Raw genomic sequence first — 20,986 nt, forward strand, 5'->3', positions numbered from 1 at the left:
TTGTCCCGTGACATCATATTCGACGGCGACTAGCCTTGCACGCCGCTTGTGCGTTTCACTCATCACGTCCCGCGGCTTCATCGCCTGCCGCATCTCTCTCGTGACAGCTGCTAGAGGTGCAGATCCAGAAGTTCACGAGCACGGCGGAGATGATGATCTCGGACGGGCACTACGACGCGCCGGCGATCCGGCAGAACGTCACCGAGCTGCAGCGCAAGTGGAGTCGCTTCCACACGACGATGGGCGAGCACAAGATGCTGCTCGACCTCAACGTCACCCTGCAGGAGCTCATCGAGGAGGTAAGTGTCACATACGCCTTAGAGAAAAATGTGTCACTTAAGCATTGCACAGCGGTATGTGTCACGTAAGCATCACAGAGGCATGTGGTGCATAAGCATCACAGAGGTACATGTCACATAAGCATCACAGAGGTATATGTCACATAGGTGTCACAGAGGTGTTTGTCACATACGCCTTCAAGAAAAATGTGTCACATAAGCATCACAGAGTTATGTGTCACGTAAGCATCACAGAGGTGCATGTAATGAGAAACTTAGCGTGCTCTCATCGTCGCGCTGCGAATCGTTACAACACGACTCTACGCTCCTGAGTGCTTCACACACGTTCTTGTGCTTCGTGTGTCACAGACGGAGAGTTGGTGCAAGCACGCGAGCATGCTGCTAGTGCAGGTGGGCCGCATGTCGACCGAGGTGAAGACGCCGGACGATGCCAACCATCTCATACACGAGGTGAACAACTTCCTAGAGCCGTCCAAGCACCAGCAACAGGACAGAATCAACAAGATCTCGGAGCTGTCCGTGCAGCTGTATGGTAAGTATGCGTTACACATGTTAACGCCACTCGGAAATCAACTTGGGTTCTTTGGTGTTGAGGCGTGTCGTGGCAGCGCGTAGGAGCGGTGGAATCGTTCCTGACCCATGTGTCACTCCTGTTGTGGCAACGCGTAGGAGCGGTGGAATCGTTCCTGACCCATGTGTCACTCCTGTTGTGGCAACGCGTAGGAGCGGTGGAATCGTTCCTGACCCATGTGTCGCTCCTGTTGTGGCAACGCGTAGGAGCGGTGGAATCGTTCGTGACTGATGTGTTGCTTCTGTTGCAGGAAACCAAGGTCCAGTGATGGTTGAGCCGATAGTCGTGAAGAACAGAGAGATCATGGAAAGTTTCTGGATGATTAACACGGAGCTGAACAAATTTGTCACCAACCTGCAACAGCCACAAATAAAACCGGTAGGTTGTGGGCCTTTAGGCGGAATAATTCATGTTACATCCTCTGGAAATGGAAGGCTGTAGCTGTAATTACTACGTGGCAGGGTTTTCTGGGGCTGTCTTAGTTAGTTACCAATATTATTTAGTTATTTTTGTTTTTGATGAAGAAGGTTAACAAAAGTTTGTAACCGTGTTACTAATTCTAATGGTTTTATTTTCTACCATTTACTTTTCCATTTTTTTCTTATACAAGTTTTATATGTACACGTACTCAGCCTTTTAAGACCTACGGTTTAGTATTCCTTTACTCGTTTTTTTTTTGGTTCAAATTGCTTTTGTGTTCCTGTGTGAATGCTAGGAGATTCTTGAGTCGATTGAAGAGGTCCATGTACCTGGACAAGAGGTAGAGTTTATAGTTGGTATAACCGGTCCCGGTGGCGAGGGGGCACCCGCGCAGGAGCCGTCGCAGCACATGAAAGAAATGCAACAGATGATGGAGTCTGCAATGCAGACGATGCAGCAAGAGATGACAGTCGAAGAGTTTGTGGACTCTACGCGCGTGGAACACCAGCAGCAGCCTGTGCAGGTTATTGCTCGCTTACTGTAAAAAAATTCCACTTGAAATTTCATGGTCTTGAATCAGGAGAATTCCTCAGCATGGAATTTCGTTGCGGAGAATGAGATCGGGCGTGGAATACGTTGGTTGATGTTGTCCTGCTGCATTGATTATTGCATATTGTGCAACCAGTTGCCGCCATATCGACCATGGAGACGATACATGGTGTTCTGCGCTGCCGTGTTTTAATGAATGTCATGTGAGATCCTGCTTGTGGAGTAACTGTGGAATGCTATTATTTTGCCGATTTTTCATAAAGGCTGATGCGTTTCTCAATGTGTTGATCCTCTCTGAAGCATGCAAATGCATTATGCATATACTCCCAGCCATTATGGCCCGTATTGTAGAGTTAGAATACCATTTCCTGCCATTTAGCATTCCCACTGCATGATCGTCGCCCAGTGCACTACAGTGTGGATTGTAAAGAGAGCGTTTCTGGCAAATATGTGTTCAATAAATTAAACTACGCACTCAAAACCATTTGTAGCTACATCCTCGCTTGCTTGTGCTTTGGTGTTTCTACGTGGTGTCTGTTGTTTGTTGAGAATAGGCTCGACTCTTGAAAGAACATGTTTATACCTAATGTAGTTAGAGTGTTTTTACCTCCTACTAATATTATTATTCCCTAAAATTGCACCATATTGTCTGCGTTTGCCGTTTTTTATTAATAGTTTAGAGAGATTGCTTTCAATTTTTTATTACTTATATTTCTATAATACATAGGCCCTATATATTTCTATTGTTTCTCTCCTACTGTAAGTTATAACAACTTTTTAATTTTTTAATTTTTATTGTAATCGTTATTAACTCTATGGTATTATAATGCCACCTTGTCTGTTTTGTTATTAACTGGACGTAAAAGTAGTGGAGGCGGCATGACATCTTTGTCGGCTTAATGTTAACACTGTGGTATCATTCACCTAAATCTCAGGAGCCCGCGACAGAACCCGGTGCATATTTTCCTGTGGACACAGCAGAATTCATAGTTGGTATTACGGCAATGCAAGAGCAGCCGCAGCAAATGCCCGTGTCAGAGGTAGTCTCACAGACAGATGTCACTAGACAGGAGACTGTCACTAGGCAGGAGACTGTCACTACCGAGGTGACAACGGAAACACAGCAGCAGGTTGTTAACCGTGTCGGCGTTCTAGATGTCGTGGATGTAGAACCGTGTTCGCTTTATTGTCGCTTTATTGTCGCTTTATTGTCTGGCATTATTCCAGCTTGCTACCCACTCCCTCTGATGCTTGCAGCTTTTAATCTACATTGTCAACTATTTGTGGAGGAAGAGTACACTGTAATTGGTAGTGCTTCAGCTCTTAAACGATCGATTACACATTGTTTGTATAGCTATATATCTGGGTTTTTCATTTTGCTGTGTGCTTGTACGATGTACTTATAAATATATAAAATATATAAGTGGTAAATTCTCTTTAAGCACGATGTGCATGGACAATTTTCGGTCACCATGCTTGCTCATGTTACTGATTACTGGTATATCAAACAAGGTTGATGGTGTTTGATCTCAAGTGATTGGTGACGTTTCAGTCGCATGTGATGCCGGTAGATCACGCGCAATTTTTGATTGTGCGTGTGTCGCACTGACATGTTGATTCTTATGGCGGTAGTTATGGGTGTCAGTAATGGAATTTCCTACAGGAAGGTGAATTTTCCTATGTTATGGTAGTTTGCTGATGTGTTTTCTATTTTGCTGCTTATGGCATCATATTCTACAGTCAGTGTTATTTTAGAAATTTGCTTGTTTGTACAAGGTCGTAGATAGTGCGTGTTTATGGGTTCAGTTTAGATGAACTTGAGTTTTTGAGTTTTTTATTGCAAAAGCATTTATCTGAACAGTGTGATCTGTATTTCAATATTGTAAAATCTTTATTTTCTGTACGTGAGATTATATTCTGTACGCGAATGGCATGTACCTTTTGGCAGGTTGTTGAGATCCTCACCAACATTACTTGTCTTGAAATTCAATCTCTCATGTGACCTTGAAGTGGACTCTAGAAGTAATGACTATAAACACGAGTTCTTCAGCGTATATATGTCAGCAGCTGCTGTAAATATTACCAGGCATTACCTCTATTATTATTCTACCTACTATTATTTTCTCTTACCGTACTGCAAGCGCATAGGCGGGGGGGGGCGTGTCCTGGGGGCCTAGGACCCCCCCAATCAAAATCAAAATCCAAAAAAATATTCCAAAAAAATCCACTTTTTTTCTCTATTTTCTTTTTCTCTTAAAAGCTGCAGAAGTATTGTCAACAAAACATGGCGTCTAAATCTTGATTTAAAAGCAATATTCTACATTGAACTCAAATTTTTTTTTAGACCATCAGCCCAAGGACCCCTCCGCCCCGTCAACCAAATTACTGTACGCGCCGCGGCCGGGCGCCCCCCCCCCCCGCCCCCCCCCCCCCCCCCCGCCCCCCCCCCCCACCCCTACCGCCCACCCGCCAACCGCCACCCCCCCCCCCCCCTCGCCCCCCCCCCCCCCCGCCCGCCCCGCCCCCCTCCCCCCGACCACCCCGCCCCCCCCCCCCGCCACCCCAACACCCCCCCCCCACCCCCCCCCCCCGCCCCCCCCCCCCCCCCCCCACCCCGCCACGCCCCCCCCCCCCCCCCACCCCCACCCCACCCCCCCCGCCCACGCCCCACACCCCCCGATGGTGAGGGTCTTCCGGCTACTATCAGGCCCTGTTCCGTACCGCGTGCATGGCCTGCGTACTGTCTATTTCTATGTAGATTTGTTATACGCATTTATATAAAGGAATCTGTTGTGTTGTAGATGCCACAAGTTCGAGGAGGTTCAATTCCAAGTAGGTCTTCCAGGCAGAACCGATGGCGCTGCACACTGCTGCAGCCATCCACAGGTAATATCAACACTACCTGCTCGTAGTCAGATTTTTAAGAGGTACTTCACTTCGTCTTGTACAAATCACTGAATATTTGAAATTGTAGTATATAAACAAGAGGTGAATGTGTTCTAAGGTTACTGTGCTGTGTCATTCCAGGTGATCTCATAAGCCAAAATGTTGAATTTAACAAAATTACAATCTTGATTGATACTAATAGTTGGACATTTTACAATTTCAAGTAGCGATAGAATGAATATAGAATTTGTGTTATTGGATACAAAAGATCCCATTAAATTTGGCACATGTAGTTTTAGCAATGTAAAATGCCTTTTGCTGGAAAGAATTTGGTGTGCGTAAAAGGTACAGAAATGGGCATTTTAGGTGTATTCATGGATTCAGTTTGGGCCAAAACCTTGCCAACAGTGATTGATGGGGCCTGCTGTGGAGGCAGATTACAGTACACGTTTTATATAAAGGTGTAGACAAATCGTTTACAGGTTCACACACACAGACATGCACTTACGGTGTGGAATGATTAGTAGTTGTTCCATGTTTGACAACCTCAGTGAAATAGGGTGCTCAAAGCGTGTACTCATAACGCCTAAAATGCCAAATTCTGCCCCTTTAATATGTTATATAGACGAGGTTTAGTTTGTCGGGTTTGCACATTTTTGTTGTTATCTAAACAGATGCAGACTGCTCCAGAGCCACAGAGGTCAGAGCTTGAAATTCAGAAGAAGCACGAGCCGGTGGAGTTCATGGTCAAGGTATGTATCTGTGATGTACATAAATTATACATGTTAATTAACAAGCGAACTAACTCATTAATATACTCATAACGATTAGTCGTCCATTAACACAGTAATACATAGAAAGAAGGGACAGTAGCAACATAATTACTGTTGTGTACAGGTTGATAGCGAACCTCCCATGGTAGAGGAACCGATTTCACAAACGCAGGTACAGCAGGTGAAGGCTGAGCCCATCACCCCGCAGACTCCGTTTGCTCCGCAACAGTCAGTTTCGCGTTGTGCGCCTAAACTCAGCTACCCCCGTCCAGTCCAGCACGCATGGCTGTCGTAGAGCAGTAAACTGCGATAGGCTGGTGCGTGGCGTGGTGGTTGTTCAGCGCACGATGCGTGCGTGAGTTGGTCAGTGAAGGTAGGGAGAGTGCAGCGCTTGGATGTCACTGGCTTCGATGCGGAATGCTGCTTCCCGCAGCTGAAATTGCGTGATCGATGGAAGTTGTGGGCTGTACTGTAATACTGGTCGTTGTCTTGTTCTTTATTCCTAACTGGTCTTCCCTGTCTTATACCACTCGTTAGCTGCATCTGTCTGGTTTAAAAGACTGTGTATTCAAACTTCAATTTTTCTTTTTTGAAAAAGTGTTTTTGAGTGTTTGAGAGTTTTTTGATAACATTACTCAAGCTCTCAGCATTATTTCTGGTTGAGTAAGGTTTAATCATGCTGGTGTCGATTTTTATTTATTAGAATATTAGCAAGAAACAAATACAAGTTTGATTATAAACATGGCCAGTGGATGCTCGTTTGAATTTATGTTTGGCGCTATTGCTTGTGCTACGTACCACTCACTGTTGCTGTGGTAAAGTAAGTTTCACTATTCTATAATATATTTGCAATAACGCTCTGATTATTACTGCACTGTTAAAGTAGGTATGCAGCATAAATAATAAATAACACAGCTAAAAATAATCGTGGAAGGTAAAATAATGAGGCCAGTGATTAGAAATCACAACCCCCTTGTGCATACCGTGTGCCAATAAACAAGAATAGTGTAACTTACCTCACCAATAGGAAAAGCAACTCACGCAATGGTATCAACCTTAACAGCCAGATTTTAAAATCAGGTTATTGTTTATTTCTCATTACTATTGCAACGTAAATATTGACACTGAGCAAAAAGAAATCCAAGTTTAATAAGTTGAAAGAAAATAGTTCTGAAGCTAGAGTTGTGTTATCGATCAAATTTTTATTTAAAGGGACAGCCTCTAGGATTTTACTGCATACAACTGTACTTACTGTATAACAAATCGTCTATACCCACACGTATTTGTTACCAGATACCTAATTTAATTGTTATAATTAATTACACATCATGCTACGAAATTTGAACGGCGCCATGACACCCGCGACCGTCGCTGCCCCAAAAAGTTGCGTATTTGACAATTCATTTTGCACGTTACAGACCGAGGGCTAATCACAAAAGTGCAATTATATTGATACCTAAATGCTATTTAACACCGAACGATATTCATTTTAGGGCAAATTTATCCATATTATAACTGAAATTATATGTCGTTTATAAGAGATTACAATCCTTTTGCTTTTAAATGAATAAATAAGAAACACCCTCGGTCTGTAGCCCTTGGCTGGAAAGTGGTTTTGCGCAACTTATCAGATCGTGCGCTTTGAGTGCGCGCCACCGCGTCGTTGTAATCAAAGCTGTAGTCGTTAGTTTTAAAACATTAAAAAAAAAAAGTATTTCTAATGGTGATTGAACCATGAAACTTTTTATGAAGCGTAATTATAACCTAAATTAGCTGAAAATAACCCTAGAACCTAGAGTAAACTCTCCCTTTAAATTTTGAGGGTTGGGTTCATTTTCACAGAAGTATGGAAAATGCGTTTACATGACCCAGACCACATGTGGTGCCCTCCTGTGCTTTTGATATTTTTTTGAAACCTTATTCTTGTCTGCCTTCCCAACAGCCATGGATGTAACAGATTATTTGAACTCGTAACGTTTTCATCTTTGGGTTAATATTGGCAACGTCTATCAAATAATAATTGTAATAATCTATCTAACAAGCATCTCTCTCTTTTTCTCTCTCTTTCGATCTGTGAGGTATGAGGCTCAATGCTATATATATCTCCAGTCAAGTAACGCTATATGTTCTAACAACTACTCATGTGGGCACGTGTAGATAACGGAGATTGCCATACAGCCTCAACAGCCCCAGCCCACCACTTTTGAGGAGGTTGAGTTAGGTGTGGACGTGATGGGGCTGAGGTTGAGCAGCCCCCGCCCCACCACGCAGATACAGCCACCTGCACCACAACGCACACATTGCAGAGTTGCCAGCAACCCTTACAACAGGAAACTGTACAACTGCCACAGACGGGGTAGAAAAATGATTTTCTTAGTGTGCATTTTTTTTTAGCTCGTGCATCTTTTTTAGGTTTCATACTTAAAGACAGATGTCATATATATATATGTATATATACATGTATAAAAAAATAGAAATTTTACATATCTAGGCACATCCAGTTCCCTCATCTGCCTTCACAATCGCCAACAAAAGCTCCTTTGTAACAATTAATTTAACTTGTAACTTGGACTTTTTTATATAATATGGCCAATGTCTATCCAAACAATTAATATATATATATATATATATAATAGGCCTAATTGTAGCATAATGGGTTGGTGGATGGATGCCTTCGTTTTCCATCTTGATGCAGGTAGCTCTCAATTTACGCAGAATAATTATGTTGTTGAGGGGCTTTAAGTTTTTAATAAAACAATACCTGATATTATACCAGTGGCAATTGGAGTTTAAATGTACGAGGAAATTATGGACTCAGAAAGGCATGGAAATTGGGTCATTATTATGTTTTGTCCTTGAAAATTCTTAACAAAATTTTGCAAATATCTATCTTGTCTAAGGGGCAATAAAATTGGCATTTTTCTAGTTCCAGATTATTAAACTCGCCAATCATGTCTCGCAAAAATAACCGTTCCCTTTCTTGTTATCTCTGCCCCAGTTCTTCATCTTATCAGCAGCTGCTGTGTCTATTTCATTGTTTCTCGATCTGTGAGGTATGAGGCTCAGTGCTATATATATATATCTCCAGTCAAGTAGAGCTATATGTTCTAACAACTACTCATGTGGGCATGTGTAGGTAATGGAGATTGACATACAGCCCCAGCAACCCCAGCCCGCCACCTTTGAGGAGGTGCAGTTTAAGGTGGATGTAATGGCGGGTGAGGTTGGTCCTGCCCCGCAGCCCCCGCCCACCACGCAGATACAGCCACCTGCGCCACAACCACACATTACAGAGTTGCAGCAATCCTTACAACAGGGACCTGTACAACTGCCACAGACGGAGGTAGAAGACGCGTTGCTTCCAGTGCACTTTATAGCTACAATTCCTTTTTTTGTATTTTTTACTTTTCCCATTTCTGTTCAATAAAACACAGTGACATTACTCAAACGTTAATACAAAATATATATGCAGGTTTTCATTTTGATGGAACTCTCGTATCGAAGTGAAAACCACAATTATTTATACTTTACGTTAGAGTAGTGTTATTTGGGAGAAGTATGGATTTTTTTACATTACCACACACATGTCATTCTACTTTGTACGGTTGACATTTTCCAGACCGTATTCATGTCGCCCTCATACTACCCACATAACAATTAATTTGAAACTTGTAACGTTGGCCTCATTTCCGTAATATTATTAACGTCCATCGAACAACAATGTGTCTAACAGGTTTTACTTTATTTGGAATAATGCGATGGAAAGATAGATACCTTCATGCTCAATATTTCAGTATTATTTTCTGGATAGATTTTCCATGCAATAGATGACCACGTGTCATTTTTAATCCTACTCCATCTCTCCATCTCATCGGCTGTGCTTCTGTCTGCTTGTCTATATGTCTATCACTCATTCTTTTGATCTGTGAGGTATGAGGCTCAGTGCTATATATATCTCCAGTCAAGTAACGCTATATGTTCTAACAACTACTCATGTGGGCATGTGTAGGTAATGGAGATTGACATACAGCCCCAGCAACCCCAGCCCGCCACCTTTGAGGAGGTGCAGTTTAAGGTGGATGTAATGGCGGGGGAGGTTGGTCCTGCCCCGCAGCCCCGCCCGCACCACTCAGATAGCAGCCACCGCGCCACAAAACCACACATTACAGAGTTGCACGCACCCTTACAACAGGACGCTGTACAACTGCCGCCGTCAGAGGTAGAAGACGAATTGCATGGAGTGCGTTTTTTAGCTGCCGCATCTTTTTATCATGTATTTTTGCGATGTATTGTGGATCGAATGAATGAACAAAAACCACAGCCATTGTTGTCAGCCAGCTTTTGCCAATGAGTAAGCTCATTTAAAGCAGGGTCATTGCACTGATGATTTTGACCCGGCTGTTTGAGCGACTGTTTTTATCACTATTAACCTTGAATGTCTAGATTTGTATTGCAGATTTGTATAGACATGCTCTTAATTAGGTGCTTGCGAGTGTTTGACACATTCTGTTGAAATGCGTGTTTCTTCAACGTTAGGCATATTGTAAACGTTGGGGAGTATAAATAAGTGCATGGCTTTTGCGTTCATTTGAATAACGACAGAAAGAGCATGGTTGCGCATCAAGTCTAGCATGAGTACTTGTGCACGAGTCATACTGGCCACAGTCTCTCGTAGCAGAAAGGCAAGGTAAGTGTTGGGTATATAACACCAACATCTATTTTCACATTTCATATCGTTATTTAGAGTATCCACTACTCAAGTTACCACTAGTACTTGTATTCAGCATACTTATATATAACCGGATGGTGCATTGCCATCTATAGTTTGACAAAATATAATCATTTCAAATCTGTACCTCTTTAATGTTCGTTACGTTAGTTAATGAGATTATGTACTCTTGACGTGTTACGCCTGTAACATATTATCAGGAGTAGATATTCCCTATTATCTACTCCTGATATTATAGATGAATAAAAATGCACAAAACATCCTTTGTGAAGGGCCAAAAATGACAAACAAAGACGAAAAGGCCAACGAAGACTCAACACGTACAATACGTGAATGAAAATATTCAAATCACTCGATAGAAGTTTGAAGTTGGACGAAACATCTTTTAGATAATATATTGTGCCATTCTACATTCTAACAACCATCATATATTAGAATTGATGTTCAATACATTGATACATTATTATTGTTAATATTATGTCCAGTCAGTTTTGAGTGTGGACATTAGATATTTTAGTGTTTGTTAGAGTGCTTTACATATTAATTAATAACACGTAATTCACATTGTCCATAGTCTATTGACATAGTTCATAATGTGTGGTGCCAAGTTTCCAGATGACATCGGGGTTGAATTGTCTGATTGCTAATTAATGAAGTCAAAGAAATGTCTATGACTTCAAACGAAAGCAGTTTTGTTTAAATTTGATAAATTTTGTGTTGATACTGGAAACGAGGTAAACGGGAGCTTGGGATAAATTTAAATTGGGCTCTTTCTATCTATCTTGTTAGTGTTCAATTAGGTATTCCTTAGTCACACTCATTTTATTCCTAGCTTATATATCGAAATTCTCTCTCACACTAATCGATTTTTCACATTTCTATTTACATCAATCTATTTACCTAGATGTTTATACTTTTAGATTAGAGATTTATATATGAGATTTCCTCGTGTAGTTACTCAGCCTATGTAACTTACAGCGAATGTTCTTTCAATGCTACGCTCGTAGTGTATAGCATCTTGCACTGTGGCAAACCTCTTGTACTCACATTTGCACACGTTTTCTGTGTTGCCGTTTAGGCTCCCTGGGCTCCTCAAGAGCAGGCGAGACCCCAAGCTCCATTACAGGTTCGTAGGCATGCTACTAATTTGCCCTAGTTCTAACTTTTTTTCTCTATTTTCTTTTTCTCTTAAAAGCTGCAGAAGTATTGTCAACAAAACAGCGTCTAAATTGATTTTAAAGCACTATTTTTACATTGAACTCAAATTTTTTTTTTTAGACCATCAGGCCCCAGGACCCCCCCCCCCCAATCCAAATTACTGGTTACGCCCTTGCCGTACTGTCTATTTCTAGTGTAGCATTTGTTATACGCATTTATATAACTAGGAATTCTGTTGTGTTGTAGATGCCACAGCAGTTCGAGGAGGTTCAATTCCAAGTAGGCTTCCAGGCAGAACCGATGGTGCTGCAACCTGCTGCACATCCACAGGTAATCAACACTACCTGCTCATAGTCAGATTTTATTAAGAGGTACTTCACTTCGTCTTGTACAAATCACTGAATATTTGAAATTGTAGTATATAAACAAGAGGTGAATGTAGTTCTAAGGTTACTGCTGTGTCATTCCAGGTGATCTCATAAGCCAAAATGTTGAATTTAACAAAATTACAATCTTGAGCTGATACTAGTTGGACATTTTACAATTTTCAAGTAGCGATAGAATGAATATAGAATTTGTGTTATTGGGATACAAAAGATCCCATTAAATTTGGCACATGTAGTTTTAGCAATGTTAAAATGCCTTTTGCTGGAAAAGAATTTGGGTGTGCGTTAAAGGTACAGAAATGGGCATTTTAGGTGTATTCATGGATTCAGTTTGGGCCAAAACCTTGGCCAACAGTGATTGATGGGGCCTGCTTGTGGAGCAGATTACAGTACACGTTTTTATATAGAGGTGTAGACAAATCGTTTACAGGTTCACACACACAGACCACTTACGGTGTGGAATGATTAGTAGTTGTTCCATGTTTGACAACCTCAGTGAAATAGGGTGCTCAAAGCGTGTACTCATAACGCCTAAAATGCCAAATTCTGCCCCTTTAATATGTTATATAGACGGGGTTTAGTTTGTCGGGTTTGTACATTCTTTTTGTTATCTAAACAGATGCAGACTGCTCCAGAGCCACAGAGGTCAGAGCTTGAAATTCAGAAGAAGCACGAGCCGGTGGAGTTCATGGTCAAGGTATGTATCTGTGATGTACATAAATTATACATGTTAATTAACAAGCGAACTAACTCATTAATATACTCATAACGATTAGTCGTCCATTAACACAGTAATACATAGAAAGAAGGGACAGTAGCAACATAATTACTGTTGTGTACAGGTTGATAGCGAACCTCCCATGGTAGACGAACCGATTTCACAAACGCAGGTACAGCAGGTGAAGGCTGAGCCCATCACCCCGCAGACTCCGTTTGCTCCGCAACAGGTCAGTTTCGCGTTGTGCGCCTAAACTCAGCTACCCCCCAGTCCCAGCACGCATGGCTGTCGTAGAGCAGTAAACTGCGATAGGCTGGTGCTGGCGGTGGGTGGTTGGTTCAGCGCACGATGCGTGCGTGAGTTGGTCAGTGAAGGTAGGGAGAGTGCAGCGCTTGGATGTCACTGGCTTCGATGCGGAATGCTGCTTTCCCAGCTGAAATTGCGTGATCGATGGGAAGTTGTGGGCTGTACTGTAGTACTGTCGTTGTCTTGTTCTTTATTCCTAACTGGTCTTACCTGTCTTATACCACTCGTTAGCTGCATCTGTCTGGTTTAAAAGACTGTATTCAAACTGAATTTTTCTTTTTTGAAAAAGTGTTTTTGAGTGTTTGAGAGTTTTTTGATAACATTACTCAAGCTCTCAGCATTATTTCTGGTTGAGTAATGGTTTAATCATGCTGGTGTCGATTTTTACTGTTAGAATATTAGCAAGAAACAAATACAAGTTTGATTATAAACATGGCCAGTGGGTGCTCGTTTGAATTTATGTTTGGCGCTATTGCTTGTGCTACGTACCACTCACTGTTGCTGTGGTAAAGTAAGTTTCACTATTCTATAATACATTTGCAATAACGCTCTGATTATTACTGCACTGTTAAAGTAGGTATGCAGCATAAATAATAAATAACACAACTAAAAATAACCGTGGAAGGTAAAATAATGAGGCCAGTGATTAGAAATCAAAACCCCTTGTGCATACCGTGTGCCAATAAACAAGAATAGTGTAACTTACCTCACCAATAGGAAAAGCAACTCACGCAATGGTATCAACCTTAACAGCCAGATTTTAAAATCAGGTTATTGTTTATTTCTCATTACTATTGCAACGTAAACATTGACACTTAGCAAAAATAAATCCAAGTTTAATAAGTTGAAAGAAAATAGTTCTGAAGCTAGAGTTGTGTTATCGATCAAATTTTTATTTAAAGGGACAGCCTCTAGGATTTTAACATGCCATACAACTGTACTTACTGTATAACAAATCGTCTATACCCACACGTATTTGTTACCAGATACCTAATTTAATTGTTATAATTAATTACACATCAATGCTACGAAATTTGAACGGCGCCATGACACCCGCGACCGTGCTGCCCCCCAAAAGTTGCGTATTTGACAATTCATTTTGCACGTTACAGACGAGGGCTAATCACAAAAGTGCAATTATATTGATACCTAAATGCTATTTAACCGAACGATATTCATTTTAGGGCAAATTTATCCATATTATAACTGAAATTATATGTCGTTTATAAGATTACAATCCTTTTGCTTTTAAATGAATAAATAAGAACACCCTCGGTCTGTAGCCCTTGGCTGGAAAGTGGTTTTGCGCACTTATCAGATCGTGCGCTTTGAGTGGCGCCACCGTCGTTGTAATCAAACTGTAGTCGTTAGTTTTAAAACAAAAAAAAAAGTATTTCTAATGGTGATTGAACATGAAACTTTTTATGAAGCGTATTATAACCTAAATTAGCTGAAAATAAACCCTAGAACCTAGAGTAAACTCCCTTTAAATTTTGAGGGTTGGGTTCATTTTCACAGAAGTATGGAAAATGCGTTTACATGACCAGACACATGTGGTGCCCTCCTGTGCTTTTGATATTTTTTGAAACCTTATTCTTGTCTGCCTTCCCAACAGCCATGGATGTAAACAGATTATTTGAACTCTAACGTTTTCATCTTTGGGTTAATATTGGCAACGTCTATCAAATAATAATTGTAATAATCTATCTAACAAGCATCTCTCTCTTTTTCTCTCTTTCGATCTGTGTAGGTATGAGGCTCAATGCTATATATATCTCCAGTCAAGTAACGCTATATGTTCTAACAACTACTCATGTGGGAACGTGTAGATAACGGAGATTGGCCATACAGCCTCAACAGCCCCAGCCCACCACTTTTGAGGAGGTTGAGTTAGGGTGGACGTGATGGGGCTGAGTTGAGCAGCCTCCGCCCACCACGCAGATACAGCCACCTGCGCCACAACCACACATTGCAGAGTTGCAGCAACCCTTACAACAGGAAACTGTACAACTGCCACAGACGGAGGTAGAAAATGATTTTCTTAGTGTGCATTTTTTTTTTAGCTCGTGCATCTTTTTTAGGTTTCATACTTAAGACAGATGTCATATATATATATGTATATATACATGTATAAAAAAAATAGAAATTTTACATATCTAGGCACATCAGGTTCCCTCATCTGCCTTCACAATCGCCACAAAAGCTCCTTGTAACAATTAATTTTAACTTGTAACTTGACTTTTTATTATAATATGGCCAATGTCTATCCAACAATAATATAATAATAATATATATATATCTATATATAATAGGCCTAATTGTAGCATAATGGGTTGGTGGGATGGATGCTTTCGTTTTTCATCTTGATGCAGGTAGCTCTCAATTTACGCAATAATTATGTTGTTGAGGGGCTTTAAGTTTTTTAATAAAACAATACCTGATATTATACCAGTGGAAATGCAGTTTAAATGTACGAGGAAATTATGGACTCAGAAGGCATGGAAAGGCTGAAAATTATTATTATGTTTTGTCCTTGAAATTTCTTAACAAAAATTTTGACAAATATCTATCTTGTCTAAGGGGCAATAAAATTGGCATTTTTCTAGTTCCCAGAATTATTAAACTCGCAATCATGTCTCGCAAAAATTAACCGTTCCCTTTCTTGTTATCTCTGCCCCAGTTTCTTCATCTTATCAGCAGCTGCTGTGTCTATTTCATGTTTTCTCGATCTGTGAGGTATGAGGCTCAGTGCATATATATATATATATATATCTCATCAAGTAGAGCTATATGTTCTAACAACTACTCATGTGGGCATGTGTAGGTAATGGAGATTGACATACAGCCCCGCAGCAACCCCAGCCGCCACCTTTGAGGAGGTGCAGTTTAAGGTGGATGTTATGGCGGGTGAGGTTGGTCCTGCCCGCAGCCCCCGCCACCACGCAGATACAGCCACCTGCGCCACAACCACACATTACAGAGTTGCAGCAATCCTTACAACAGGGACTTGTACAACTGCCACAGACGGAGGTAGAAGACGCGTTGCTTCCAGTGCACTTTATAGGCTACAATTCCTTTTTTTGTATTTTTTACTTTTCCATTTCTGTTCAATAAAACACAGTGACATTACTCAAACGTTAATACAAAATATATATGCAGGTTTTTCATTTTGATGGAACTCTTCGTATCGAAGTGAAAACCACAATTATTTATACTTTACGTTAGAGTAGTGTTATTTGGGAGAAGCTATGGATTTTTTTTACATTACCACACACATGTCATTCTACTTTGTACGGTTGACATTTTCCAGACCGTATTCATGTCCGCCCTCACCCATAACAACTACCGCACTACCCACATAACAATTAATTTGAAACTTGTAACGTTGGCCTCATTTCCGTAATATTATTAACGTCCATCGAACAACAATGTGTCATAACAGGTTTTACTTTATTTGGAATAATGCGATGGAAAGATAAGATTTCATGCTCAATATTTCAGTATTATTTTCTGGATAAATTTTCCATGCAATAGATGACCACGTGTCATTATTTAATCCTACTTCGCATCTCTCCATCTCATCGGGCTGTTCTTCTGTCTGCTTGTCTATCGTCTATTCACTCATTCTTTTGATCTGTGAGGTATTGAGGCTCAGTGCTATATATATCTCCAGTCAAATAATCGCTATATGTTCTAACAACTACTCATGTGGGCATGTGTAGGTAATGGAGATTGACATACAGCCCAGCAACCCCAGTCCGCCACCTTTGAGGAGGTGCAGTTTAAGGTGGATGTAATTGGCAGCGGGGGGAGGTTGTCCTGCCCGCAGCCCCCGCCCACCTCGCAGATACAGCCACCTGCGCCACAACCACACATTACAGAGTTGCAGCAACCCTTACAACAGGGACCTGTACAACTGCCGCCGTCAGAGGTAGAAGACGAATTGCATGGAGTGCGTTTTTTAGCTGCCGCATCTTTTTATCATGTATTTCTTGGCGATGTATTGTGGATCGACTGAATGAACAAAAACCACAGCCATTGTTGTCAGCCAGCTTTTGCCAATGAGTAAGCTCATTTAAAGCAGGGTCATTGCACTGATGATTTTGACCCGGCTGTTTGAGCGACTGTTTTTATCACTATTAACCTTGTATGTCTAGATTTTGTATTGCAGATTTGTATAGACATGCTCTTAATTAGGTGGCTTGCGAGTGTTTGACACATTCTGTTGAAATGCGTGTTTCTTCAACGTTAGGCATTTGTAAACGTTGGGGAGTATAAATAAGTGCATGGCTTTTGTCGTTCATTTGAATAACGACAGAAAGAGCATGGTTGCGCCATCAAGTCTAGCATGAGTACTGTTGCACGTGAGTCATACTGGCCAGCAGTTCTCTTCGTAGCAGAAAGGACAAGGTAAGTGTTGGTATATAACACAACATCTATTTTCACATTTCATATCGTTATTTAGAGTATCCATTACTCAAGTTACCAAGCTAGTACTTGTATCAGCATACTTATATATAACGCGGATTTGGTGCATTGCCATCTATAGTTTTGACAAAATATAATCATTCAAATCTGTACCTCTAATGTCGTTACGGTTATGTTAATGAGATTATGTACTCTTGGCGTGTTACGCACTGTAAACATATTATCAGGAGTAGATATTCCCTCATTATCTACTTCCTGAATATGTATTAGATGAAATAAAAATGCACAAAACTCCTTTGTGAAGGGGCCAAAAATGACAAAACAAACAGACGAAAGGCCAAGCGAAGAGCTCCAACACGTACAATACGTGATATGAAAATATTCGAATCACTCGATAGAAGTTTGAGTTGGCGAAACAATCTTTTAGATAATATATCTGTGGCCTATTCTACATTTCTAACAACCATTCATATATTAAGATTCATTGATGTTCAATACATATGATATATTCATTATTGTTAATATTATGTCACAGTCAGTTTTGAGTGTTGGACATTAGATATTTTAGTGTTTGTTAGAGTGCTTTGACATATTAATTTTAATACACGTAATTCACATTCGTGACGCTATAAGTCTATTGACATAGTTCATTAATGTGTGTTGCGCAAGTTTTGCCAGATGACATCGGGTGTTGGAATTGGTTCTGATGCTATTAATGAGTAAAGAAATGTCCTATGACTTCAAACGAAAGCAGGTTTTGTTTAATTTGAATAAATTTGTGTGTTGATGCTTGAAACGAGGTTTTTTTTTTAAACGGAGGCTTGGATAAATTTAAATTGGCTCTTTCTATCTATCTTGTTAGTGTTTCAATTAAGGTATTCCTAGCTCACACTCATTTTTTATTCCTAGCTTATATATCGAAATTCTCTCTGCACACTAATCTATTTCACATTTCTATTTACATCAATCTATATTACCTTAGATGTTTATATACTTTTTAGATTAGGATTTTATATTTTGGAAAAAAGATTCTCCTCAGTGTAGTTACTCAGCCTATGTAACTTTACAGCGAATGTTCCTTTTCATTGCTACGCTCAGTAGTTGTAATAGCATCTTTGCACTGTGGCAAACCTCTTGTACTCACAATTTGCAGCACGTTATTCTGTGTGCGTTGTTAGCTCCCTGGGGCTCCTCAAGAGCAGGCGAGACCCGCAAGCTCCATTACAGGTTTCGTAGGCAATGCTACTAATTTGCCCTAGTTCTATTCGACCATGCGGTTCATCCAGGTTGCTTGATATACGAACTCCATTTGATTATATAGGATATATATATATATATTATATATATATACATATGATTATATATATTATATGTAATATAATATTATTGTTTATTATATTACAATATAGTAATTTTTATTGTTTGATGAGATAAACCACATCATGAGGTTAAGAGAAAAATTGCAGTCTAGCCAGAACACCAACCTTTACTGTTATCGGTGATATTGGAGATTTATGCAACCTGAATGAAACCACATTTCCATTTATTGTAATTTAGTTTAACATTGATTTGTTTTCTCGTCTTGTGTTCGTCCTCATCATCTTCCACAGTCCATAGTTAATATGTACTGTCTTGTCAGCATGGACTCAATGCTGCCCACCGTGTATTATCTATTTCCATTATTGTTAACTCCTGCCACTGGGCAGCTCTTCTAAACTCCTAATGTGCTCTTGGCATCACCCGTCTCTCAGAATTGTCCACATCATCATCATCTACCTCTCATATTGTGTTTTTCTCACATCTTTACTCACCTTTTCAACGTCCACTGATCCAAGTCCGTTTTAATGCCTGAAAGTGTTTTAGTGAAATTGTGTAGTCAACGTGTAGCATGGCAGCATGGTCTATTAGTGTTTTAAAAGTAATCACATATATATATATAAAGTGTAATGATAGTAGTAGTAGATGATGTATATAGTAAAACTGACTATTTATGCTATTAGTAAAGACCGAGTTGTCAGTCAGGAGCCACATACAGTTGCTTTAAAAATCAGATGTCAGCATTTCTCGTGCCCGAAGTAGAGTCTAGGTGGATTCATGCTAGTAGAGGTATTAGTTATTCAGATCGAATACAATGTCATCAAAGGTACTTTGACGTACGCCAAACAAAACGCACACACAAACAAATCCCAACTCGATTATCAGCACAGTGCTGCAATCGAGTGAAGACCTTTTGCAAAGTGACTTCGGAGGGTCTTGTACGCATGTTGTCTGTTTGTCGAGCAGAGAGAGGAGCCCACGGAGTCGATGCAGCAGCCCTTGCCGCAGGCAGGCTTCTTCACTCATCAGGTAAGCAGGTTCACAGCTGTGCTAGTATTAGAGTTGAGCTCCTAGTTCACAGCTATACTAGTATTGTAGTTGAGCTCCTAGTTCACAGCTGTGCTAGTATTAGAGTTGAGCTCCTAGTTCGCAGCTATACTAGTTTCGTAGCCGACCTTTTATCTGTAGGTGGTGATGAGTTTTCCTGTGTCCCAGTTTCAAATGTCGTTGCATAATGTTTAACATTATCATTAACATTAACGCATGAAGTAATTTTCTAGTTTTTGTGGGTACCTAGACTGGCTATTTTGTAGATTCGTGCGTCGAGGTTTCTTGCGGTTTGGTTTTTACATTTGCCAGCCTTCTTTCGGAGCGTTCTTACATAATTCTTTTTTAATGTCCAGACAACCATGCAGGCCGATTTGGAGGATCAGGTGCAGCGACAGCCAATGCCGTCTATGCAACGGCAACAGCTTCCCCAAGCTGGCATAACTTCTACTGTACAGGTGCGTTTCCGAGGAATTGAGCATGTGAATAGACTGATAAGTAAACGTAGTCTACTAAACTAGTGCAGAAACCATTTTTCTAACACGTGCTGTTGTTAGTTTGGTTGGAATAATAATGTTCGCACAACTGAATCGGCTACAGGTACCAATAAATATAATTGATATTCATGGGAAAAGACTATTATTCAACTTGAATTCACCGCAGTAGAGCGTTTTGTGCACTCACGACATACATATCACGCGGTGTCACGTGTCATATCTTCTCCTTCGGCTGCAGATACCGCTCAGGGGCGCTGTAGTCACAGAGGTAGAGACCTCTGGTGACGAGTATCGGACGCAGTACGACGAGGAGGTGTATAGGCAGCAGCATCACAGCCACGTGACGGAAGACCGCACGGTGCACGTCACCGAGGAGTACGAGATCGTCGTGAAGCCACAGCGCCCCCTTGCTGTCGGCGCCACGCAGGCGCACGAGCCGGCGGTGCCGCGAACGGGCTACATCACGAGCGGGTACACGACCGAGACGGCTCGCGTCGAGGAGCCGGGAGAGATGCGGCCGGCGCCGCAGAAGTACAGGCAGCAGTTGCCGCAGGCCGCCGTCAAGGCGACGACCAAGGTTCGTTCGCACGTGCGCGCGCCTCTGTGATTTGACTTGTTTTTTTTTTACGCACTTGAACGCTTTTCGTTTTTCCCGGTGAAATGTCGCGTACCTCCGGTTTTATACCTTGTTTTTGACTGCGTGAAAATTTTCTTACTTGACGGTGAAACTTCATTCAGATTTTAATTATTTTTTTTTTATCTACGTTATCATATTTCTGGTTTACGGCAAAAACCGTATCACAAACTCTGCCAGGTCACAAGTATCTCAATTCTCAGATGCTATTGGGTTGGTTTAATATTAAATTATTAATAATTCTTCTGGTATCAAAATTTTTAACCCA

The 20,986-nt window shown here is 40.9% G+C and overlaps 1 protein-coding gene across 1 annotated transcript in view; it reads left to right on the forward strand.

Moving 5' to 3' along the window:
* The window catches only part of LOC106806577, a 109,328-nt gene that overhangs the window by 82,258 nt on the left and 6,084 nt on the right, over positions 1–20,986 (forward strand). Inside the window, exons 34-43 of the mRNA XM_014808572.1 lie at positions 108–299; positions 648–831; positions 1,121–1,248; positions 1,586–1,813; positions 2,775–2,969; positions 11,632–11,715; positions 12,391–12,468; positions 19,507–19,569; positions 19,944–20,045; positions 20,323–20,661. Of these exons, the coding sequence (XP_014664058.1) occupies positions 108–299; positions 648–831; positions 1,121–1,248; positions 1,586–1,813; positions 2,775–2,969; positions 11,632–11,715; positions 12,391–12,468; positions 19,507–19,569; positions 19,944–20,045; positions 20,323–20,661 (1,593 nt within the window). The remainder of the gene's footprint in view (positions 1–107; positions 300–647; positions 832–1,120; positions 1,249–1,585; positions 1,814–2,774; positions 2,970–11,631; positions 11,716–12,390; positions 12,469–19,506; positions 19,570–19,943; positions 20,046–20,322; positions 20,662–20,986) is intronic.

Source organism: Priapulus caudatus, unplaced genomic scaffold, assembly GCF_000485595.1.
Source record: "Priapulus caudatus unplaced genomic scaffold, Priapulus_caudatus-5.0.1 Scaffold9, whole genome shotgun sequence".
Classification (NCBI taxonomy): domain Eukaryota; kingdom Metazoa; phylum Priapulida; class Priapulimorpha; order Priapulimorphida; family Priapulidae; genus Priapulus; species Priapulus caudatus.